Source organism: Rhincodon typus, chromosome 1, assembly GCF_021869965.1.
Source record: "Rhincodon typus isolate 14 chromosome 1, sRhiTyp1.1, whole genome shotgun sequence".
NCBI lineage: Eukaryota > Metazoa > Chordata > Chondrichthyes > Orectolobiformes > Rhincodontidae > Rhincodon > Rhincodon typus.
In genome coordinates this window covers 126,767,291-126,794,342 of record NC_063332.1, presented here as the reverse complement: position 1 = coordinate 126,794,342, position 27,052 = coordinate 126,767,291, and the positions used below count along the sequence as shown (strand labels likewise).

The window sequence follows — 27,052 nt, the reverse complement described above, 5'->3', positions numbered from 1 at the left end:
TCCTACCTGCTTTATGTGGCTTCCTACAAAAGACAACTCAGTTAGTCTTATTTTACAGCAGCTCTACAAATATTTTCTTCTTCAGATAACTACCCAACTCCATTTTAAAAAGTAATACACCTGGTATTAAATCGAATATTAACTTAAGAGATTCTTCAAAACTGCTCAAAGGCAAGATAGTGAAGTTGGGAACTTTGTGTTGATCGCTAAAGGATATTAGCGAACCAGATTACTTAAGACTCTTAATTCCAGGTTTTTATTGAATTCAATTTCCACATACTGCCATCGTGGGATTCGAATCACAGGTCCCCAGTACATTACTTGGGTCTCTAGATTAATAGTCTAATGATAATACTATGAGGCCATTGCCTCCATGTAAATTCTGGAAGATTCTATCTCTGCCACATTCAAGGTGGGGGTAGATTTTTCTTTCAATGGTTGCCTCGATGATTGAATGTTTGAGGGCACTTTGGGAGCTGTACTTTGAATCCTGATGTACGTATTGATAGTCTCAACTTGAATGGTCCAGGTTACACAGAGTCAAAACACCATGTGAGACTTGACATTTACAGTTCAGTGTGGAATTAACTTCTCTCAGTCAGTGTTAACATGTTGTCTATCTCACAGGAAGCAGTCTGAGGTTAAATCATTTTGGAGCAATGTAATATCATAGCCTGTACATGATTAAAAACAGGATAGGTCTTCTATGTTTTACATTTTTCCAAAGCGTCATTTGCTTTAAATTGTTTGCCCGAGCAACTTTTGATTGGGTTACACCACAATGGTGTAGCTACATCCAGTCCTTTAGTAGGAATTGTACCATTGGGCTAAACACCTTCAAACTTTTTAAAGTTTTCTTACATTTTCATTCTTTCATGTAATTCTATATCAGTTAATTCAGGTGAAGTCAGACCAAAATAATAAATACTCAACTGAAATAACTATGTTTAGGTTGCTACTCGAAGATCGATTGAGACAACACTGGACGCACTCTACTCAATTCACAGACTTCACAAGTGAAATGCCAGAATGCTGCGGCAGTGGTGGAATCCAGGCCCCCAACCTGGCATCTTTTACAGATCTATAACCCTGCCTTCCCACCCATCAGTACCAGGCTGGATTCCATGATGGTTTAAAGATAAGCAGGGGCTGATAATCAGACAGACATATGATAAAACATTCCCTGTCCAGGGAGGGCTGAATTCATTTTCTCAGATTGGAGCAGTGTACAAATTGCAGAAGGGGCTGTCACTAATCTTACATGAGGTATCATGAATGGCAACGTTGTTTCAGGATGCTGGTGGGATGCATGATAGGGAACTGAATTAGGTCAATGACTCTGTTGTGATTCGCAATTTATCTAGAGCTTTATTAATAATGTTTGTAATTTTTGGGTCAATTTCAGATTTGCATACAAAAACATATAACTCAGAAAGAATTACTGAACAAATTCCAGTATTATTTATTATTTGAATAGTTTAGTTCAAATGAAACAGGAGGAATGGAAATACAGAGTATTTCTCAAATGGTGGAAGACTGGCAGCTGTCAATGTCCAATGTTCATCTTTATTGCAAGAAAATTTGCATACAGGAACAAAGAACTGCTTCAATTATACAACATGTAGATGAGATTGTATCTGGAATATTGTGTGCAGTTCCCTAGAAGGATTAAATTTGCCACAGATGGAAAGCAGTAGCAATTCACCAAACTGATTCCTGGGTGGTGGGATTGTCCTACCGGGAGAGACTGAGGAGAGTGTACCTGTATTCTCTGGAGTTTAGAAGAATGAGAGGTAATCTCAAAGAAACTTCCAAAAATCTTGAAGGGCTAGACACAGTAGATGCAGAAAGAGAGTTTCCATTGGCTGTAGAGTCTAGAACCACAAGACAGAGTCCCACAATAAGTAGTAATCCATTTGGGAATGAGATGAGGAGGAACCTCTTCACTCAGAGGGTGATGACTCTCTAGAATTCACTCTCCCAGAGAGCTGCAGAATCTCAGTCATTAAGTAAGTTCAAGACAGAGACTGATAAATTTCTAGTTACTGATAACATCAAGGAATGTGGAAATGGCATGGGAATATGGCATTGAAGTAGGTGTTCAGCCATGATCTAGAACGGTGGAGCAGACTTGAGGGGCTGAATGTTCTATTCCTGCTCCTAGGTTTCAATGAAATTGGAATTGATAATGCATAAAGCTGTTCAACCACAGAACTTAAAATGCTAATCGAATCTAGTTCCAATGGGTGAGATAAAAGAGATAGACCCATGACACAGCTTTAAGTACAGGAAACATTTTATTCACTGACACCCTCAGGACCAGGAGCATGCAGGTTAATCAAATATTCCAGGTAATCAAGTGGTCTACATAATCAATGTAAAACACACATACTAAATAACAGAAATGTATTGCAGGGGTTATACATATCACTATTACACTTTATTTATAACTCACATCACTTAAATAATAATGTAGCTTTGCCTTAAATAAAACTTACCAGCACCCTCAACTGACTACTCAGACATCACGGAGACTGCAATAATACAGTAAAGTTTCTGGTATTCCAGTTCTATCATTTTTGCCAGATTATTGAGACTGCCAGTTAAAACCAAGTTTGCTGAACTTTGAATCATCATTGATCTACTTAAGGCAACCTTTGGTTCAATTTCCCCTTTTCTGAGTTACTTTCATGCCCTCCTGTCTTAACTCTTCATAGAGATTCCAATTCTTCAGGTGGGCCAAAAGCACCCATTCATCCTTTTTCACTCATTTTCCTACATTGCTTTCCAAATCCCATTCTCAGGAAAACTGCTTCTGCTCCATAAGTCTTGTTTTGTTTGCAGTAGAACCGTTTTGGGTGTGAAGTTTGCGCTGTGCAAGTGGCCAGGTGAGAAAACATTGTTTGAGGAGGAGGAGGAGTCAGTGACTGGCTTGGGGCCTACAACATCCATCTACATTGCTTGTACTTCCTGGAGTGATAAAGTGAGCATAAACCTTCCAGTTTAAATTTAACTGCCTGGCACAAGTGTAGTTACAGTAAAACATTTACTTGTACTGAATATTTTAAAAGTTCCTTTTGCAACTAAACTGAAATGCAAGAATAAACAAACTAGAATATACAGGTAATTAAAATGTCGTGAACAAGTACGGAAAATAATCAAATGGCTGAAAGAATACTGGCCTTTATATTTATAGAAGTAGAACATAGGAAGATGGAAGTCAAGCTTCAGCATTCCTGTACAGTTGTTTTTCCCTTTGGGAGATAGTGGGCAAGTGTTGAGACAATTAGAAGGTGGATTATTCATCTCTTTGAACTGATTCATGAATCCCCCTTCTGTGAGCAGCCAGTCTTGGAGTGGGACCTGAACCCAGAGTTTCTGGTTCAAAAGCAGAGACGCGATGCACTGCACCACAAAACCTGCACCATAAACTGAAGGAAGTGCAATTTAGGTTTACCCAAATATCTGGACTCAAAATGTCATACAGAAATTGGGGTGGTATTATCGTGCAGTTTAGAAGCTCAAGTGGAGATATGATCAAAATTGTCAAGATATTAAAAGGGAAAAAAAGAGAACAAGAGAAAGTACTTTCACCATTTATGGAGTACAGAATACAAAGGCAGACTTAAAATGATCTTTCAGAAGCAAAACTTAAAAAAAAACACTTCTAGAACTTTCATTCACAAATGATCATTGATGTTTAATCAATTGTCAATTCTAAATCAGAGACTGAGTGATTGTCCAAAGTCATCAAAGGTTCTGTACAAATGGAAATTAGCCATGATCGCTTTGAATGGCAAGTAGAACAGGAGGCAGGACTACACTGAATTAATCGTACTCCTGTGTTCCAAGTCTTGCATTCATAAAGTATCTCATCTTAAAACACCTTACATCCAGCAAGTCACTTCTAAATACAGCCAGTTTTGTCATGTAGGGACCATGACAGACAATTTCCAGTCAGCAAGTTTCAAACCCCAAGCTGACAGTGGCCAGGTAATCTCTGTTAGTAATGTTAATTTAAGCATAAATATTTGCCTGAACACCAGGGATAACTCACCTCTTCTTCTTCTTATAAACCATGCCATAGGATCTTTCATGTACACAGGAAAGGCAGGTGGCTCTTTTGTTTAATCTCTCATTCAAATGATAGAACCTCTGACAGTGCAACACTCCCTCAGTATTGCACTGGAGTTGCAACCGGTTATGCTTAAATCCTGAAGTATGATTTAAATCCATTAGCTATAACTCAGGGATGGGAGTACTACCACAATTGACACTACTGAAAACAATATAGTTAAACATTTAGAGGTCACTTACTTTGCACCATCACATGTTAATCATTAGCAAAATACAGCTCATTAAAATGATCAAAATATTACAACATAGACTTACCATCAGATGGTACCACGGTGCTGTAAAAGGTCATTCCACATGGTCTTAAATCGAAAAGTTGTTCAGGTCCACTTTTCTATGGAACATAATAGATACCTTGTATGAGTAACTTTTTAACTTATTCAAAATGAGAACATAAACTTTCAGCTGCTAGATTCAAAGTGGACATTTCATACTTTATGACGGCAAACTAAGTATAGGTGTTTGTCTGGGTCAGGATTGTTGGTCTTACGCAGAAATAAAAAGCAATGGGGCCAACAATGTGAAAATAACAACTAGCTAGAGAAATCCTTTAGGATTTCTCAAGACAACATTGTTGTCAACTTGCTCTTCCTATACTGGCCGTTGGCAACCTTTGTTCTAACCTGAAGGGCCTTTTAAGAAAAAAAATTGTCCAAAAAGAAAAAAATATGGAGAACAGCAAGACAAAAATGTATTTTTTTCTAAAACAGACACTTGGCAAATTGCGAAGTGTTTCTGCTAGAATGTATATTCTGTAGGAAACAAAAAAGTCAAAATTAAAATACACTAAACTGAATATTTTGTTTTACATTACTTAAAATTATAATCTGTCACAAGAGTATCTTAAAAGCAAACTTTGACACAAGGCGCATATATTTTTTTGACAATGGATTTGTATGATTAAAAGAGACATCTAATAGCACAGAGCAATACATCTCAGGCATATTAGAAACAATAATGGCTACAACTGTAAAACCTTGAATCAAAGGCATTATCTATAACCATTGCACAGATTCCATTACAGAAAGCTTATAAAAAAACCCATCATTGTGCTTGACAAAGTGATTTGAAATTCTCAAGTGTCTAAAACTGTGAAGTGCAGCAGAGCATTTAGCCTTTCATTCCCACAATAAAAACAAGGCTCTTAGCCTTTCTGAACTTATTTTTTTGAAAAAGAATGATTTTCCGAATTAATCCAATCCAACCAGAAAACGTTGGGAGCCGCAGTCAGAATTTTAAAGAAATGTTTGAGGTACTGAAGCTGCAAATTGCAGACTGCTATTCTTACACCTTCAGCTGGGGATGAAGGCTGAAGCAAAAATAAAATATATTTAGAAACAAGCGGCACAACCACAGAGAATTCATGTACTCAGAGTACTCGATGAACTAAGAATTTGTAAAAGCTCATATGTGGTCACTTTTTAAATTTATGAGTGTTTAAATTTTAAAAAGAAAAAATAACGAGCAGCAAAGCTTTATATTTTAAACAAGTTTTGAAGGATCAGTTTATTATGCAACTATTGTTGACTGATATTCAATTAGAAAGATGTAAAGTTATAGCTAAAATACCTACACACACATTTAAATTCAATGAAGATAAATGGTACGCGTGAAGATGAAAATGAGCTCAGTCTCAGAGATGATTGCAGGCCTGGTTTGCTTGAAGATTCTCTTTCTGAAGTGGAAAGGGGTTGAGCTTTGCAGTCAGATTCAGTAGCTGCACTGGCTTCTGTAGTTGAATAGTTGAAGGTTGCTCCCACAGGTTGACTCAAAGCAGAACAGGTCCTGGGGAGGGAGGGAGTGGGTGAGTAACAGCTTTCTTTGATGGTATTGCAGGCTCTTGGGGGGTCAGATAGCTCAGTTGGCTGGGCGGCTGGTTTGAGATGCAGTATGTTGCCCACAGTGCAGGTTCAATTCCCTTATCAGCTGAGATTGCCATGGAAGTCCCTACCTTCTCAACCTCACCCCTCAGCTGAGGTGTAGTGAACTTCAGGTTAAACTCACCTCCAGTGGTGTCTCACTAATGAGAGAGCAGCCCAATAGTCCCCTTAGTCAGTGGCAACTGGCACTGACACTTCACTGCAGGACATGGCTCTTGGTAGCTGGCTTTTTCTTCCAGATGCCTTCCTCGGTCTCTGCTGTCAGCAGTTAGTCACTCATGATGGTGTTGTAGCTGTACTGGAACAGCTTGGCTAGGGGAGCAGTGTACTGAAGCACAGGATTTCAGTACCAATGCCGGAATATAGTCAGGCCTAATCTAAAGGCAGAGCAAGCGAGAGCCTCTTATTTACAGACAAAGGAAGAACACCCATCAGCTGTTGAAAAACAAAAAACAGCAAATTTGTAACTTAGCAATCAGCTCAGAAAGTACTCTGTGATAACAGACACTGTCGACAATATAGACAACTCATGCCTCACACCCAAGTTAAAACTACAGTGATAAAGGATATTTTCTAACCAATCTGTTCAGTGATGTTATTCCACACTTCTGAAGTAGATGGGACTTGAACCCAGGCCTCCTAGCTCAGATGTACAGATACTACCACTATGCCACAAGTGTCTTTGGGTACTACAATGATTAACACTTATTTCAGACAATCACTTTCAAGTGATAGATGCTGCTGCCAGTCAAACATATTTTTTCCGTTTTCTACTGTTCAGCCAATTTCCTGGAGTTTGAGTTTAACTGGGTACAACTATTTGATTGAAGATAACAAGGTGTGGAGCTGAATGAACACAGCAGGCCAAGCAGCATCAGAGGAGCAGGAAGGCTGACGTTTCGGGCCTAGACCCTTCTTCAGAAATGGCTGAGGTGCTCAGAAATTGCTACAAAGTTTAATTGATATACATGATGTGGATTCAAAAATCCAGTGCAAAATGGTCAAATTTGCAGAGGTTACCAAATTAGAAGAGGCTGTTCAGAAAGGACAGAAGATGGAAGGGTTTTATTCATAAGCAGGTAGATCAACGATAGCTAAAGCTTAAAGCAGACTGATGTAAAACGCTTTGCACTGGAGAAAAAAATAAAATTCAGTATAATGGCATTTAAATGTCACAAAGCAAAAATTGCTTTCAATTCTGGTTGCCACATTACAGGAAGGATGTGGAGGCTTTGGAGAGGGTGCAGAAGAAGTTTACCAGGATGCTGCCTGGATTAGAGGGGATGAGCTTTAAGGAGGGGCTAGAAAAGGCTAGGCTGTTTTCTCTGGAGCAGCAGAGGCTGTGGGGAACCTTAATAGAAGTCTATAAAATTACGAGGTGCATGGATAAAGTCAATGGTCAGAATCTTTTTCCTAGAGTTGAAATGTCTAATACTAGGGGATATGCATTTAAGGTGAGAGGGTTAGTTCAGAGGAAATGTGAGGGGCAAGTTTTTTATACAATGAGTGGTAGGAGTGTGGAATGCACTGTCAAGGGGTGGTGGTGGAGGCAGATATAATAGGGGCATTTAAGGGACTTTTAGATCAGCACATGTATATACAAGGAACGGAGGGATGTGGACCAATGGCAGGCAAAAGGGATTAGTTCTGTTTGGCACAACTTCATGGGCCAAAGGTCCTGTTCCTGTGCTTACTGTTTTATGTTTTATATAAATAACCAAGAACTGAGCTAAATGAGTCCTGGTTTATTTGACAAGCAACACGTTTGACTAATGTGGACCGGCAAACAATAGGCCTGTAGAATACGACTAAGAGAAAATGGTCAAACTATATCATACACTGGTCACCACCATACCTGGAGTACTAGTCATCAGGCCACCAGGACAGTGCTGGAGTGCTGCAGCTATTTCACCAAAATGTCACAGGCTAAATCCTTAGGACAAAAGCCTGAACAATGAGGGAATACAGGAGGAACTCCAGCTTTTTATCCCAGAAATGAGATATTACATTCTGAGATATTATCTTCTAGAGATAAACAAAGTAGTTAATATTCCAAATTTACAATTTTCCATTCCTTTGCTGGTAACACAGGCAGAACACAGTTCAAATTAGTAAAAGGTGAATTTAAAATAAATAAATTATTCCTCATACAGAGATTCACACATAGAATATGCACACAAGAGTAGTGCAATAGATATTCAGTTTTTGGAACAGTTGAAGGGGATAGTCTCTCCAAGGAAAATGGAAGTGCCAGTCAGTTATTGGACACCTGGAACGATTCTTATGTTAGGCAGTGTTTGACAAGATTTAGTAGAATTATTGTTATAGGAGACAGGGGCATAGACAGGCGATTCTGTGGCAGTGAGCATAAATTTAGCATAGTTTGTTGCAGTTTTCAGGAACTTTGCTTTTGTTCATAATGCGTTGCTTTCCTGCTGCTAGCATTAAGGATGTTTCTAAACACTTCAAGCATACTGTTAAAAGGTGTGATTGAGAAGCCAGAAATTATTGTACACATTGGTAGGAATGACATTTTTAGGGAAAAGATTAAAGCAGTTCTGAGTGAATTTAAGAGGTTAGGTACAAGATTAAAAAATAAAACTTAAAAGTAGTCATTTCTGGTTTACTCCCAACGACAAATGCAAACAAGGGAAGGAACAAAAGGTTAAAGGAGTTATATCAATGCTGAAGAGCCGTTGTATTGTTCAGGGATTCAGATTTTTGGATGATTGGAATGTCTTTTGGGATAGAAAAGACCTGTTCAAAAAGGATGGGTCTAACCTAAACTGGAAAAGGAATCAAAGGGAGATTTACTCATTATATTATACAGATAGAGAAGGAGAGTGGAGGAATTCTAAGTAGCAGTGTAAACTGAAGGATTGATGGGGAAGGTTCTGAATGTGAGGAGAGCACAATTAGAAAAGAAAGACAAGAGACAGTCAGAATATGTGGTAACTCTGAAGAACTAATTTGCACTTATTTCAACGCAAGGGGTCTTACAGGTAAGGCTGATAAACTCAGGGCATGTTTAAGAACATGAGATTGGGACGTCATAGCTATTACAGAAACTTGGCCGAGAGATAGACAAGACTGGTAGCTCAATGTTCCAGGTTTTAGATGCTCTAGGAAGGATAGGAAAGGAAGCAAGAAAGGGGGGGGGGGGGGGGGGGGGCGTTTTTGATTAAGGAATATATTACTGCTGTAACTAAGGAAGACATTTCTGAAAAATCATCCAGTGAAAATAGATGGGTAGAAATTACAAATAAGAAAGGAAAGATCACTTTGATGGAATTTTACTTTAGGCCTTCCAATAGTAAGAAAAATTGAGAAACAAAATATAGGGAGATCTCAAATATATGTAAGAATAATAAAGTTGTAATAATGGAGGATGTTAGTTTTGCAAACATTGACCGGTACAACCACAGTGTTAAAGGTTTGGATGGTGAAGAATTTGTCAAATGTGCTCAAGAACATTTTCTTTATCAATATGTAGATGCTCCTACTAGAAAAGGAGCAAAACTAGACCTTGTGTTGAACCCCAGGAGGTGGGAGAGACACTATATGAATACTTCATGTCACATTTTACTGTGGAGAAGAAACGGAGTCTACAGAATGCACAGAAATAAACTTTGAAGTTTTAAAAATAGTTTACATTACAGAAAAGAAAGTTAGGGAGGTCTTAGAGAATACAGAGGTGGATAAACCTCAGGGCTCTGATCTAATGTATCCCAGAATGTTGTGGGAAATAAGGGCGGAAATTACGAGACCCCTTACAGAAATCTTTGCATCATCTGTACCTCCGGGCGAAGTGCCTGATGACTGGACGGTGGCTAATGCTGTACCTTTGTTTATGACAGGTTGTGAGGAGAAACTGGGGAACTATAGACCTGAGAGTCTGACTTCAGTTGGAGGTGATTATAAAAGATAGGATTTATGGACATTTAGAGAAGCAAAAACGGATTAGCGATAGCGTGGTTTTGTGTGAGGAAAATCGTATCTCGCAAACTTGACAGTTTTTTTTTTGAGGAAATTACCAAAAAGATTGATGACGGCAGAGCAGTAGACGTTGTTTATTTGGCTTTTAGTAAAGCTTTTGACAAGGTTCTGCACGGTAGACTAACTAGTAAAGTTAGGTCACTTGGGATTCAGGGTGAGCTTGCCAATTGAAAACAATTGGCTTAACAGCAGAAGACAGAGAGTAATGGTAGAGGGTTGCTTTTTGGACTTGAGGCCTGTGACCAGCGGTGTTCCACAGGTATCAGTTCTGGGTCTTCTTTTGTTTGTCATTTATATAAATGATTTGGATGAGAATACAGAAGGTATGGTTAGTAAGTCTGCAGATGACACCAAAATGGGTGGCATAGTAAACAGTGAAGAAGGTTTTCTAAGATTACAAAGGGACCTTCATCAAATGGGTCAATGGGCTGAGAAATGGCAGACAGAGTTCAATCTGGACAAATGTGAGGTATTGTATTTTGGTACAACAAACAAGGGGAGGGCTTATACAGTTAATGGTAGGACCTTGTGTCGCATTGTAGAACAAAAGTACCTGGGGGTACAGGTACATAATTCTTTGAAGTTTGCCTCACATACAGACAGAATGGTTAAAAAGGCGTTTAGCACACTTGCCTTCTAGGAGTTGGGATGTTATGTTGAGGTTGTACAGGACATTGGTGAGGCCTCTTTTGGAGTAGTGTCCAGTTTTGGTCACCCAGTTATAGGAAGGACATTATCAAGCTGAAGAGTGTTCAGAAGGGATTCACCAGGATGTTGCTGGGTATGGAAGGTTTGAATTATATGGAAAGGCTGGATAGGCATGTACTTTTTTCACTGGAGTATAGGAGACTGACAGATGACTTGATAGAAGTTTATAAAAAGCGTTGATGGTAGTTGTCTTTTCCCTATGATGGGGAATTTCAAGACTAGGGGGAACATTTTTAAGGTGAGAAGAGAGAGATTTAAAACAGACATAAGAGGCAGATTCTTTACACAGGGGGTGGTTCGTGTGTGGAATGAACTTCCTGAGGAAGTGATGGATGTGGATACAATTTAAAAGACATCTGGATGGATATATGAACAGGAAAAGTTTGGAGGGATATGGGCCAGGAGCAGGCAGGTGGAGCTAGTTTAGTTTGGGATTATGTTCGGCATAGACTGGTTGGACCAAAGAGTCTATTTCCGACCTGTATGACTTTGTGACTCTACAACACTATGGTTGAAACCCCTTTATCCGGGCACCATAGAATGTCTGGATGAATTTCAATGGCAGACTGGCACTTCCTTTCAGTGTTCATTTTTAGTGTCATTTACTCACTTGTAATTACCTACAAATATTATTGCACATCATGTTGGACTGTTCATGACATGGTTTAAAAGATACAGCCAGAGCCAATGAATGTTAGGGTGAGGGTTTATTCAAACATTTGAACAAATTCAATTTTTCAAACTATCACCACAACGACACTGTGCTCTACTTATAATAGTAGCAACTGAGAGATTCTAAAATAAATGTACATCTTAGATTATTGTCATATAGGAGCAGTGGTGACAAGACAGTTTAATTTGATGAGAAACACTGTTGTTCTTCTATTTCCATATTCACTTCCTCAAGATATGGGATACTATGGTTATCTTTTCTGTGCATAGCAACAGATAGATTGGCAAAGCAGAATGTATTCTCTTTAGTAATTTTAATTGCAGTTTTTCCTACTCATGTGAGCAGCTGCTAACATAGATAAACAGAATTTAAGCAGGGACTGTTGTATTAGTATGGGAGAAAACAATATAGTCAGCACACAAAAAAATAATGAATTAAAAGGCTAAAGTGTACTTTTGTATTTTTATTCCTGAAATCAGCTTGACGGATTGATCAGATGCAAACAATAACTCGTAAGGATTTTGGTGCCTGAGAAACATGAAAAGAACATTGAAATTGAATTAAAAGATCACAGAAGTCAAATAAAATCTAGACAAAAAAAACAGAAAAATTAAAGACAAACTGAACAAAATCTAATAAAGAGAGAAAAAGGTGATAAAAAATGAGAATGAACAAGAGACAACTTCACCTATAAAAGAAAACAGAAAAGAAAGGAATGAACAAAACAGATTTTATTGTATTGCAAAATTGTTCATGTGGGAATCCAAACTCAGTGACATTTTCTTTTGAACTACAAGTGGAACTGCACATAAAAGTCGTCCATGTATGAAAAGTAAAAGCTTGTTCAATTTGCAGGCACGGCTCCTTTCAGACACAGTGCAAATAAATTAAAGTAGGAAAAATAAAGAACCAGTACCATCAGTGAGGGAAAGAAAATCCTATTTGGTTTAAAAATGGTTTTAATTTGTATTTGACTTACATTTCTTGTCAATGAGGTAATTAAACCAGATGGGGTGAAAAGGATTAGTACGTTTCTTGTTAATGATACATCCCACTGCAGACTTTTATGGGAAGAATAACAGACTTCAGGACGAAATGGGCAGACATGTGGTCGATGCAGTTTAGTACAGAGAGGTAGAAAGTGATTTGTTTTGTTCGGAAGAATGAGGGAGGCAACAAAAACCAACTGGTACAATTTTTTAAGCAAAAGAAACGGGATGGTTTAGATAAACAAGTCTTTTAAAGGTGGCAAATTTTGAGAGGTCAGCTTAAAACAAAAGTTTGGCTTTATAAATAGAACCATAGAACACAAAAGCAAGAAGCTATGCTAAACCTTTGTAAATCACTGATTTAAAAAAAAAGAGTCACCATTGTCTTAACAGGCCATAGGACTGCTCTCTCATAAGGCAGAGACAACTGGTGGTGGTTTAACTTAAGGGTCACAACCCGTCAGGTGAGGGAAGAGGTTGAGAAAGTGAATCCTTCATGGTAACCTCAGCCAGTGCAGGAAATTGAACCCACACTGTTGGCATCGCTCTGGGTCAGAACCTGACTGTCCAGCCAACTGAGCTACCTGACCACCAGCACTAATAAAGCCCCAAATGGGCTTGTCGAGGCCTGGAATTGGGTGCAGAAAAGACTTCTTATGTTGCATCCAGGGATGAAAGACATCAGTTCTGCAGCAAAATGGGAGAAGCTGGAGTCACTCTTCTTTCAGCACACATTGAGGAGAGATTTAATTATTCATCTTCATTAAACCATACTACAGTAAATAAGGAACTCTTGAATGTGGCACAGGAGTTGGTAACCCAACAAAAACGTATGCTAATTGGCAAAGCTGACAAAAGAGACCCGATGAGGAAAGATTTATGATGTGGAATGTACGGCTTGAAAGAACGGTGTAAACAGGTTCAATAAAAGATCAAAAGTGAATGGAACAAATGCTTGGTATGGGGCAATTTGTAGGAGAGTAGAACTCCTTCAAAGAACTGCACAAGCAAGATGAGAATCCTCCTTCAGTGATAACTTCAATTTGACTTTGTGGCTATTAAAAATCACCTGTTTCTGGGAAGAGATATTCAAAACATTTGGGAGTTGAAGTACGTAATAGTTGAAAAATATTTTCCACCGTTTTTTTAAAAAACGTTCCCTAAATAATTTGTAATAGGACGCATTTTCAAAAGTCTCAAAAAGTCCCCCAGTGCACAATGTACCCAACCAGAATAATTTAATGGAAGATTTTGTAAACGTTATAATTCAAAAATGAAATAGAAGTGCATCTTCTGCAAAACAGAGTGAAACTCTCTCAGCATGCTACTTATGGAATAGGAACACAATCTTATTCTGCAACACATGGTTAAACAAGAAAACCCACTTTAGTAGGTCTTGTCCATCACTGTATGAAGGAAATATGTTTGTGATATTTCCATAGAAGGGAATAGGAGTGGGAAAAAACCTGAGCATGGTGTGAAATTTAGGTTTTAAAAACTCCTTAATTCAGTGGAAGAGAAAATGAGCGAGGTGATATTGTCAGGTATTGGGAAGGGGCGTTAGGATAGAAAGTGATGGATTGGTGTTAACATATTAGCCAAATCTAATTGCGAAGTCTCTAATGGGTTCATTTACATGGCAGGAACCAAAGCAGAAATAAACTAACAATTATTTAAATGAAGAAGTTTTTTCTTGGTGAAATTTAACTAAATTGGTTGCTTTGCCATTAAGAAAACCATGTTGAAATTTTATTGATCAAACACGCAAGGATTATGAATGTATTGCAGTGTAGACCTGAAGAATATTTTGTTTTCAGGATCTAGGATAAAGTCATGTGGATAAGGGTTTAGTATAGTTTCAAATTACTAAAAAGCAAATAAATCTATGCTACCCCATGACATAGCACCCCTGAATATCCGCTGAAACCCCTAGAGGGCAGAACTAGCCCAGAATATGAATATTGTATCCAGGGTTTAGGTGGTACTTAGTATTCATGAGAATTCATGTTTTCACTTCATGTGAAGTGGGTCGTCATGACTTAATTCTGCTGGAGCAGAAATAGGGTCTAAAATCCTAACAAAATACAAACACAATTAAATGAAAAAATGACAGGATCCCACATAAGACTTGGGAGCAGATATAGGCTATTCAGCCTGTCGAGTCTGTTCTACCACTCAACAAGATCATGGCTGACCTGATAACGCTCACCCCCAATTTCCTGCCTTTACCCCATTACCCTTGATTCTCTTACTGATCAAAAAAATATGTCTGAGCCTTGAATATACTGAATGAACCAGCCTTGATAACCCTCTGCAATAATGCACCATTTCGATTAGATGTGCAGGAGGATTCTAATAACCCATTCCTAGCACCAAATACATTTCCATTTCCACAGACAGAAAATAAATACAAGTAAAACCTTGGAGCTGTTCCTCTATACTCAGAGTCAGAGATACACAGCACAGAAACAGGCCCTTTGGTTCAACTCATCCATGCCGACCAGATATCCTAAATAAATCTAGTCCCATTTGCCAGCATTTGGCTCATATCTCTCTAAATCCTTCCTATTCATATGCCCATCTAGCTGCCTTTTAAATGTTGTAATTGTACCAGCCTCCACCACCTCCTCTGGCAGATCATTCCATACATGCACCAACCTCTGCATGAAAAAGTTGCCTCTTAGGTTCCTTTTAAATCTTTCCCCTCTCACCTTAAACCTACACCCTCTAGTTTTGGATTCCCCCACCCCAGGGAAAAGACCTTGTCTATTTACCTTATCCATGCCCCTCATAATTTTATAAACCTCTTTAAGATTACCCCTCAGCCTCCGATACTCCAGGGAAAATAGCCCCAGTCTATTCAGCATCTCACTATAGCTCAAACACTCCAACCCTAGCAACATCCTTGTAAATCTTTTCTGAACCTTTTCAAGTTTAGCAACATCCTTTCTACAGCAGGGAGACCAGAATTGCATGCAGTATTCCAATAGTGGCCTAACCAACATCCTGTACAGCTGCAATATGAACTCCCAACTCCTATACTCAATGCACTGACCAATAAAGGTAAGCATACCAAACACCTTCTTCACTATCCTTCCTACCTGCGACTCCTCTTTCAAAGAACTATGAACCTGCACTGCAAGGTCTCTTTGTTCAGCAACACTCCCCAGGACCTTAACGCAGAGAGGCAATGGCCTAGAGGTTTTGTTGCTGGACTGTTACTCAAGAGAGCCAGCTAATGTTCTGGGGACCTGGGTTCAAATTCTGGCACAGCAGAACTTGAATTCAATAAATACCTTGAATTAAGAATCTAATGATGACCTTGAATCGATTGTTGAAAAGACCCATCTGGTTCACTAATGCCAGTTAGGTAAGGAAACTGCCATCCTTACCCAGCCTGGCCTACATGTGACTCCAGACCCACAGCAATGTGGTTGGCTCTTAACTACCCTCTGGGCAATTAGAGATTGTTAATAAATGCTGCCCTAGCTAGCGACGTCCTCATCCCATGAATAAGTAAAGAAAAAATAATTTGTGTACAAGACCTGCCCTGATTTGCCTTTCCAAAATGCAGCACCTCACATTTGTGTAACAATATTTTGTTATCAAGTACATTATGAAAATACAGTTTATTAATTAATATATGACATATGGGAAAAATGCTAGAAAAGCTCATTTTTATTGCTCATCCCTAGTTAATACTGGAAACTAAGGAGGTAAGACCTAAGTAGGTAATGCTAGGCAATGCCTTAGGCACAAACAACTTCAACTGTTCCATCAATGATCTTCAGTTAATCATAAAGTTAGAGATGGTGTTGGCTGCTGATAATTGTACAGTGTTTGGATCTATTTGCAACTGCTCAAGTGGTGAAGCAGTCGATTCCCACATACAGCAAGATTAGCATTCAAGTAAATTGCAATTCATGCCTCACAAGTCCCAAGCAATGACCACTTCCAACAACAAAAAGTATAATTGCTTCCACTTCACATTCAACTGCATTACCATCACTGAATACCCAACCATGAATGTCCTCAAATAACATCACTGATCAGAAACTAAACTGGATTAACTGTACAAATGCTGTGGTGAGGGCTCTTGTGATGTTGCTACTTATAAGCCAGGCAGACCTGGGGTTAAGTCTCACCAACTTCAGGAGGAAAATGGAGGCTTTTCATAAGAATCACAGAGTTTGTAGTATAGCAGAAGGTCCTTTAGCACATCGCAATATGTACTAGATCTCTGAAATAGCTATCAATCTTACTTCCATTTCTTGCCCTTTTCCCATATTCTTTGCAATTATTCTTTTCAGATATTTATCTGCTTCCCTTTTAAAACTTTTATCAATCCAGCTTCTGACATGAAAGTGTGCCTCAAACACAAGGTTTTACATGATGCTTATGTGATCTGTAACATAAGAAACTGGAGATTGATTTCATGGTATTGACGAATCCAACACATTTATTTCCGCTAAATATCATGTCTAAACATTAAATTCCTCAGCCATTAATTTTAATAATGAAAGGCTAATATTTAGCTATCAGGTTACAACAGAGGAGCATGCTTCCAGTAGAGTGTTATGCTTCAAGTGACCAGAGGAAAGATGGAGTATGAGACCTTTTCCCCCTCAGATCATATTATATGATCCAGTGATGATCAGACACAACAGCTTCCATTCATTCTCCTAACCCCTCTCTCTGTTCTTTCAATCCAGATTGTAAACTCACGACTTCTAATTAGTAATACACTGGCCATTGAAAACCATTTTTTTTTTAATGATTTTACTTGCAAGTAACCCTACAGAAAAGCAGATTATTGTCTTTACCTCAGTTTCCCAACACAATATCATTTGGTGCTTATATCTAAGATCGAGTCTTAACTCAGTGGTGGCATTTCCACTTGAGTTGGGTGGTTTATGGGGTTTTGATCCACAGTTCAAAACAGCAACCAAGCCCACAACCCCACAAGAAAGAGAATACAAGAATTCTAGCCTCTCAGTACTAGAAAAACATCCTGCACAATACCAGCACCAAGGAAAGTGGGGATTCTAGCATGTTCCTGCCAATTCAGCCCATCCAGTCTTCATTGTGTCAACAGCCCACAGCATAATCTTCACATGCAGCAGGTGATGGAAGAAATAGGTTTCCTCAGGCGTACTAGGCATAGACGAGAAGAGAAACATCCAGGCCTCTGTCAGTTGCAACTTGCCAACGTCAGGAATGGGCCACAGGTGACCTGCCCTTCAAATCCCTGTCTGCATTATGTATAAATCACCAGTCACCCACTTGACACTGTGATGGAGATAGGAAATTCCTTAACTGAAATGTGGAGAGTAAATCTTCGCCTGCTCAGACAGCAATATTCTTGGCTTTATTTCTAATAAGGACTGCACCTTAAGACGAATATATTGGTTTTGGAGGGAGTACAATGTCGGTTTACAAGAATGACCCCTGGGCTTCAGGGGTTAAATTATAGTGCATACACAATTCAAGTTTAACCAAGATTTTGGTCACATGTCTCAGTACTTATATAGTTTGCTGTCAATTTTTTTTCTGCAGATTGAGGTGCCTAGGGATGTTTTGCCATGTTAAAAATGCTACATAAATGAACTCGTTCCTCATTTAATCCATGAAGGCAAGGGAACACATAAGAAACAAGCTAAATTTGCAGATACAATTTTGTGGTTCTTTTCCCAATGTATTACAGCATCAAAGCAATTTTGAAAACTAATTTCCATGATGGTGAAACACACTGCAGAGAAGTCAAACTGTGTAATATTCAATTTACATTTGAGAAAGATTTCCCTCATGCAAGAAAAAGCCACCCAACAAAATAACTCTTTCATCAAACAGTCCCTCTGGGACAGTTTTGCACAAATATTCTCTAATCCCCAGAGGTGATGAAGCAAAAGTGCAGAATCAATCCTCACACCTCCACGGTGTAACCCTAAACTCTACTGAGGTTTTACAGGAATAAAAAGGTACATGGGAACAGAATAGGCCATTCAACCCCTTGAGCCTATTCTGCCTTCAATGAGATCATGGCTGATCTGTGGCCTTAGTTCATATACCTGCTTTTGGCCCAATTCCGATAATACCTTTGTTCAACAAAAATCATCTCAGATTTAAAATTAATAACTAATCTACCATCAACTGCCATCCGTGGAATACAGTTCCAAAAATCTACCACCTTTTATGTGTAGAAGTGCTTCTTAACATATCTTCTGAATGATCTGACCCTTATCTTTAGCCGATGTCCCCTAGTTCCTAAGCCCCAACCAGTAAAAATAGTTTATTTTAGTTACCCTGTCTTTTTCTATTCATATCTTGTAGACTTTGATCAGATCACCCCTTAACCTTCTACATTCTGGAGAAAACAGGCCTCAGTTATATAATCTGCCATCATAATTTAATCCATGAAGTCCAGGTATCATTCTTGTAAACCTACGATGTTCTCCCCACAAGGCCAAAATATTCTAAGGTGCAGTGTCCTCATTAGAAATAAAGCCAAGAATAAAACCAAGATTAATTTTAAAGTATTACTACTTTGCATCTATTAGCATAGAGTTCCCTTCATCACTGCAACCGGTTTTCTTGAAACTTTCTCTGATGGAGCGCTTTTGATTGTATGTTAAGGGCTTCTTCAGATTAAATCTCTTACTTATTTTCGTAATCAATCAACAATTGTTGTTAAGGGTCTGTTGAATTTAAATAACTGCTTGCTTGCAAAAACAAATTAATAATCACCCTAAACACACATTTTCTCTCTTATTAAAGCAGCCTTGAACACCAGGAAGCTTCTATAGTCAGGCCCCGAGCCCTGAGTTATCAAGGTGAAACAATACTTTCCATGTCCTACAAAGATGATGCCTGACCAAGCTCACTTCATACAGAATGTCAGTGAAGCAACAGAGAACTAATTAATTTCTTAAGTTTGGCCCAGGTTCAAACCAAGACTCTGAACTCTAATTCATTGTACTATGTTAGATTCAGAACTAGAGTCCATTTGCTGTTGTATGTGCACCAGCTCTTTGGAAGGGCTATCTAATTAGTCTCACTACACTTCCTTCTCCCTGTAATCCTGAAAATGTTTTATTTTCAAGTCTATTTCAAATTTTCTTGAGAAAGTTACTATTAAATTCATTTTCACCATCCTTATAGGCAGTGCATTCCAGATCATCATTCTCTCCACATAAAAAAAATCTCCTCTCTTCTGGTTTTGAATCCAACTACCTCAAAAGTATGTCCTTTAGCTATCAATCCTCCTTGCAGAAACCCATTATTTTGAACACCTCCATCACATCCTCCACAGCCTCCTTAGTTCCAAAAATTAATTCTTACTTTTCTTCCTACATAACTGAAATCCCCTATTCCTAGCAACATTAATGTAAATCCCTTCTATACTGTCAAAGCATTAACATCCTTCCTGAGGTGCGGTGTGAGGTTCTGAACACAATATTCCAGTTGAGGCCTCATCATTGAATTATAATGGTTTTATAAATGGAGTCATAGAATGCAACGCAAGAAAGTTATGCGCAACCAATGAGCCCAATTTGACTATTTTGTAACCTTCTCAACTATATTTTCTTAGCTAAGATTCTTTGTATTAGAAAAGACAAGCTTTGTTAAGACCCCTGCTCCGTTCAGTAATTTATTAGCAATATTTGTTTGGTTCAATTGTGCTAGTTTATTGTGAAGCTTTTACCATTTCAAATCTGATCAAGCCATTTAACATCCTTGTGTCTTCAGCCATAATTGTCATTTGTGAAACTTTTTTTGCCTACTTGTTTTTCGGACACCTTAACATTTGTCTTCACAAAGGCAACAGTGCTGTCTTGGTCTTGTGATGCTAGGGGCATTAGTAGGGTAGAAACTCTTGAGACCATATAGTAGAGCTGGCATCACGATAGACTAGACTACGGGACTGCAACTGGTAATTTGGAGTTGGTCAATCACCAGTTATATATTGATTTGCCATGGAAGAATTTGAACTCTCAACCACTGGCCTGTCATAACCACCAAGCTACTGAGCATCAAATATTACCACTTAGTTTGACTTCCACTCCCATTCCTGGGTTTATCCCTGTTAGTTTTTCCTCAGTGAAGAATACAGTAAAACTGGAACCTGACAAAAAGTACTGAATTGACCACTAGGTGGTGCATGAAATCAATTTGCTTCATCATAGGAGAGAAAAGTAATGATTCCTTTTCACTCTGTACATACCTACTGAGAGACCTGGAATCAAAACAAATCAGGAGGCTATGTAAAACTATTAAAGAAATTTGAATCTGAAAGCAGCAGTTAATTATTGTATGGGAAAACAATAATTGCCCATTCAAACTCCACTGCTTTTGCATTGTAAACTCCTTTTCATTATTCCATTTGCACACACGAGAAGCTTCAATCCTCTAACATCCTCATTCTAAACTACACCAAAATTACACCAAAATTCATTCAGTCCATCACACTCTAGGTGCTGACCTATAATCGTTCCAGGTCCAGCAACACCCTAATTTTAAAAAAAAATAAAAAAATCATTCTTCTGGGCTCACTTGCTTCCCGTCTCTAACTTCTTCCAGCCCTACAAAGAGCATCAGCCATCTTGATCCTAAGATGTGAAAATCCCTTCGAGCCTTACAACCTCCAAGATGCTCCTTAAAACCTATCTCTTTAACTGAGCTTTGGGCCATCTGTCCTTATGCAATCTTCTTTGGCCTGATGCAAACTCTGCCTTCATTATGTGCCTTTGGGCTTTTTACTACATTAATGGCTTGACGCAATTGCAAGTTGCTGTTTCCCCGAATGTGCTTTGCTGGAATAATTTTTCCATCAGGGGCTTCAACTGACATTCAAAATTACACAGTACATTAATTGCCAGCTAACGGAAGTGAGAACGAAAGGCAACACTTACTCCATCACTCTGACAGGGCTTTAAATGAACACATTCATTTAGCGATCAAAAGAAATGTTATTACAAAGTCTGACTGTTCTGTTGAACTAACCTAGATTCCTTTAAAAATCATTTGGTTGACGATTAATTCTGTAAATTTATGCAAAATAATATTACCACATTCACTTATCTTGGTAACCATTGTCAGAGAGAATTCATTATTTCCAAGCCTTCCTCAGTACAAATTAATTCTCATTACTACTAATGTACCTCCCGTGGCATTGCTCACAAAGACATCCCTTGTGTAACTGACTCTTTGCTTTTTCTCCTACTCTAATTCTCACCATCTATCACATTTATGTCTCCTCCCTCACCCTCCAGGCATTTTATCTTATCATATATTTCTGCAGTCATCAATTCTTCTTGCTTCCTTTCAACCATAAATCTTTCTCACTCTTCATTTTGTCTCTAATGTGTGTCTCTGCAATGTTCCTACAATCAGAAGATTGAACTCTTTTTTGATTTCCACAAAATTGCAAAGTCCCTCGTCAGCTTCCATTACTGGTGTTAGTCGCGCGGACCAGAGTGAGGAAATTGTAGATTCTAGTTCCACATAGGCCTTCAGCCCAAGCCCTATGTTGATATTCCAGTGCAGTACTAAACAAGTGCTGCATTGTCTGAGGTACCATTGTTCAGAAGAGATTTTAAACAGAGGTTCATTCACCCTTTCAGCTAGGCATAGAAAAGATCTTACGTCATTTTTTGCCTCCAGGAGGGCATTGGATGATTATTTGGATAAAAATAACAACGCGCGTATGAAGAAAGAGCAGGAGACTGGCACGAGGTAATGGTGCATTTAACAAGCTGAATAGCCTATTTCCATGCCATTACATTTCTGTGTTTCTGGGATTATTTTGATGAAGAGCAGCAGAGTTCCTCCGGTGTGCTGGTTGTTACTTGTTCCTCAACTTAAACCATTTATTTGGACTTTATCACATTACTGTTTGTGGGAGCTGGCTGAGCACATATTGGCTGCTGTCTTTCAAACATCAGTGTTTTAGGACATGGTGTCAAAGAACAACACTATATAAATAAATTTACTTATTTACAATGACTACTCTGCAGGAGCACCCATTATTTGCTCTTGAAGTAATAAACTCCAGCTGTCATTATAAATTAAACACAAACTCTACATAGACAACAAGGTGCAGGGCTGGATGAACACAGCAGGCCAAGCAGCATCATAGGAGCAGAGAAACATAGAGGCAGGTCTTAAACCTAATCATTATTCTCTTGCAAATATTTTGCCATTTTATTACACCACTGAATTTTGTTTTCCTAATGCAAGGCAATTAATACCTAGGCAAAATGGATCATTTAAATGTTCAAATTAATTAGCACGCCTCAATACCCAAGCTTTTGAGTTTTAATCATGGGTTCTTACATTCAATTTTTTATCTTAAACAATGCACCTTCCTCATCATATTCCAAACTCAGCTCTATTAGTTACACCCTCAAATTATATATACTCTGGACTCGTAGATAGCAGTTAGTCCAGTTTAACTTGTTGGCTTAATTTTTCACTCAAATCAGAAGGAAGCTGAGGAATAAGCAATGGTAGAAGAAAATTACTGCAGATGCTGGAATCTGTACTGAAAACAAAAAGTGCTGGAGATCACAGCAGGTCAGGCAGCAACCACGGAGAGAAGGTAAGCTAATGTTTCAAGTCTGATGAAGAGTCATCTTGACCCGAACTGTTAGCCTGCTTTCTCTCCATGGATGCTGCCTGACCCACTGTGATCTCCAGCATTTTTTGTTTTCAGGATAAGCAATGGTGCTGGTCTGTATGCCTCAGCTGGGACTATGCTAAAGAAATAGGTGCACGAATAGACCGTATGACCATCTCCTTGAACCTGTTCCATTATTCAATACAATCGCCAGCTTCAATCCAATTTCCTGCTGTTACCCATTTCCGCCGATTCCCTGAGACACCAAGCAACTGTCTCAGCCTTAAACATATTTAGCAATGGAGCATCCATTGCTCTCTAGGATTGAGGACTCCAAAAATCCACAACCATCTGATGAAGACATTTCTCTTCATCACAATCCTGGATGATTGAACCCATATCCTGAGAGTGTGCCTATGTCCTAGGCCTCCAGGCCAGGGGAAAACAACCTTCTCCAACTCCTTCCAAAGCTTTTCAATGTTTCAATGAGATCACCTCCCATTCAAGTTTCTTAAATTTGCTGTCTGCTGCTGTTGGCTCAAAACTTGCTTTGCTTTGCAGCATGGGAAGCAAAGCTTCAGAGAGTACAGACTCAATTTTCTCAAACTCTCAGAGTCAAAGAGTCATGCAGCTGTTTAGCATGGAACCAGGCCCTTCGGTCCAACTTATCCATGCCGACCAGATATCCTAAATTAATCTAATCCCATTTGCCAGTGCTTGGCCCATATCTCTCTAAACCCTTCATATTCATGTCCCCATTCAGATACCTTTTAAATATTGTAACTGTATTAGCCTCCACCACCTCCTCTGGCAGCTCATTCTATACACGCACCACCCTCTGTGTGAAAAAGTTACCCCTTCGATCCCTTTTAAATCTTTCCCCTCTCACCTTAAACCTATGCCTTTTAGTGTTGGACTCATCCACCCCGGGAAAAAGACTTTGGCTATTTGCACTATTTATGCCCCTCCTGATTTTATAAATCTTTATAAAGGTCACCCCTCAGCCTCTGAAGCTCCAGGGAAAATAGCCCCAGCCTATTCAGCCTTTCCCTGTGGCTCAAACTCTCCAAATCGGGCAACAATATCTTCTGCACCCTTTCAAGTTTAGTGACATCTTTCCCAAAGCAGGCAGACCAGAACTGAACACAGTATTCCAAAAGAACACTATTGCATCCTAGGAACCTCCAATATAAGTGTATAACCTTCTTTGAATATGGAAACCAAAACATGTGGAGTCTAAAACTGTGTACAGTACTCCAAATGTGATCTCATCAAAGCCCTGTAGAACTGTTGCAAGATTTCTATCTTTCTGTACTCCAGACCCCTTGCAATATTAGCCAACATGTCATTAACCATCCTAATTGCTTGCTGTACGTACATGCTAGCTTCCTTCAATGAGTTCACCCAAAGGGCACATGAGCAGTCTGGATTAATCTGTTTATAATATCCTGTTTCTTCTGATGACAAAGAGGCTATAACCCGTAGGTTGTGGATTCTCATGGGGTTTTCCCGCTCTGAGACGTTTGAAATGATCACACTTTAAGCTTGAAAAGATGGGAGCTCTTTGACTTTAAAACAACTGCCATACTTGCTTCATCAAAAGACTCCTCAGGTCAGTGTCACGTTACACACAGCAGTCTGGATTTTCTGATGGCCAGACAGTTGTTAGTCTGATGGAAAAGGGGCAGGGAGGGGGGAAGCATTTTGCTTTGTTGGTTGATTGGCTGGTTTGTGGTGCAGTGTGAGGTCAACAGCTTGGGTTCAATTCCCACACCAGCTGAAGATAACATGATGGACTCTCCTTCTCAATCTCTCCCCTTGCCTCAGGCGTGGTGACCCTCAGGTTAAACCATCACCAGATGTCCCTCTCTGGTATGACTACAGTGACTTTATTCCAGTCTAGATTTGCACGGGGACTCAGTAGAATCCTCATCATAGCAAACTCCAAAGGATTGACCAGGAACTTGATCATTCCTCTGGGCAATAGGTTCATGCCTAGAACCCTCCAGAAGCCCCCATTTAAACTGGAGACTTCGGATGGTTTTAATGGAATTTAGTAAAATAATTACTCAGGAAACGTTAAGACTATTGGATACACAGTGTAACTCCCGAAAAGCTATTAAGTACAACACACATTTACCTCAGACACCACCTGAATACACTTCCCCCAGATCTTGACCCGATGTCCCCCACCTTGGGTCTCGAGACGCCCCACACCCCCTCACTGGGACTGTCAGCCTCCAGTCCCCAAGGACTCAGCATCCCGTACTGTGTACCTGAAACCCCTTGTGTTGGCAGACCCAGCTCAACCTGACCTTGTCCCCTCTCCTACTGGATCCGATTTCTTCCACTAACCCTGACCTACTCTAAACATTGCATCATTTAACTTGCCAACTTGCACCCTGGTACCTTACCCAGCTGGCACTCTACTCCCTCCCACTTGACACCCTAGTTATCTGGCACCCTAACCCCCACCCACTTGGCATCCTACCCTCCCAGCACCCTAACATCATACTTCTCTTACACACAGCAGCTGTCAAGACCTCTACGTTTTGAAATATGGCAGCTGACTGCTGTGAAAGTGGAGGGTGGAGGGACATGGTTTGCCTTCTGTCAACAGTTCTGCACTAGGAAAGAACTATGCCAGGATGAAATTATGGCTGCATAAGCGGCACGGCGGCTCAGTGGTTAGCACTGCTGCCTCACAGTGCCAGGGACCCGGGTTTGATTCCACTCTTGGGCCACTGTCTGTGTGGAGTTTGCACGTTCTCCCCGTGTCTGCGTGGGTTTCCTCCGGTTTCCTCCCACAGTCCAAAGATGTGCAGGCTAGGTGGATTGGCCTTGCTAAATTGCCCATAGTGTTCAGGGATGTGTAGATTAGGTGGGTTATAGGGAGATGGGTCTGGGTGGGATGCTCCAAGGGTCGGTGTGGACTTGTTGGGCCGTAGGGCCTGTTTCCACACTGTTTGGGATTCTTTGATTCCAAATCTCTTAGAAATGTGGAACTTCCAGCTTTTGTGAGAAAAAAAACGGGCAGAGTAGCAATCCGCCCAATGACTTTCTGGTGCAACGACACTGGAACACTACACTGGGCTCCTGGCTAATTAGTTGCTACCTCTTTACAGACAATACAACCAAACATAACAGTTGAGAACTAAGGGACTTTGAAGTCGGTAATTTTTACATACTAGGGTTTACAAGCATGAATGATACAACTCCTACTTGCCCTTTTCTGGCATAAATATGCAAATACAGGAGCTGGTCTTCCCAAAGTATTCCTCAACATTTTTTTAAAAAAATCTCAATCAACATTTTCACTACTATCCATTGGGAAATTCATCTTGTCATATGAACTGAACTACATCAAATTATGTCCCTCTTTTTCTAAAAGGTACAGTGTCCATGTATATACTCCCAACACAACTCCATCTTTGTGTGATCTAAGATTAATTTTATTAATTTTATTCAAAATGAACAAAATTGATCCAAAGTTCACCACTCACTCCCATTGTAGGCAACAATAATGAAAGTATCAATCAGCCTTAGAGCCACATTTATCAAATCAGGACGGTTCCAAGTTTCAGAACTGCATTTACTTTCAAATACGAGGAAGTGAAGGCTGCAAGTAACGCCTGAAATGTCCTAGTTAACTGCAGCTGGTTAATCTCTGGAGTCTATGCCACATGCATTTTAGTTTCTTAGAACCAGAACTATAAATTAAAAAGCAAAGAGACATTCATCAAACCACACTCAGAATTCTGGGAACACTGTAAACGAAAAAGTGAATATTTGCATAAATGCAAGCTCAACAAACCCACGAGGCATTAAGTCATCTCTTTCAAATAGCAAACTTCAGATTCCAAAAGTAAACAAGAGCCAGTGTTAATGTTGTTAAAGACTAGACTTGGCTATTTTTCACATTTTTTAAATTAGCGTTTTTAAATTGGCTGACACGCAGTGAACCGAGAATATATTTTGCACTAATTCCTTTGTTTGATCATTAATGGGTTAATTACTTGCAGGGAAAGAACTCCAAGGCTACATTCTTTGAGAAACT

The 27,052-nt window shown here is 39.4% G+C and overlaps 1 protein-coding gene across 1 annotated transcript in view; it reads right to left on the bottom strand.

Moving 5' to 3' along the window:
• Positions 1-27,052, bottom strand: part of LOC109938546 (calcium uniporter protein, mitochondrial-like) — a 123,947-nt gene that overhangs the window by 25,774 nt on the left and 71,121 nt on the right. Inside the window, exon 2 of the mRNA XM_048595305.1 lies at positions 4,393-4,468. Coding sequence (XP_048451262.1) covers positions 4,393-4,468 — 76 coding nt within the window. The remainder of the gene's footprint in view (positions 1-4,392; positions 4,469-27,052) is intronic.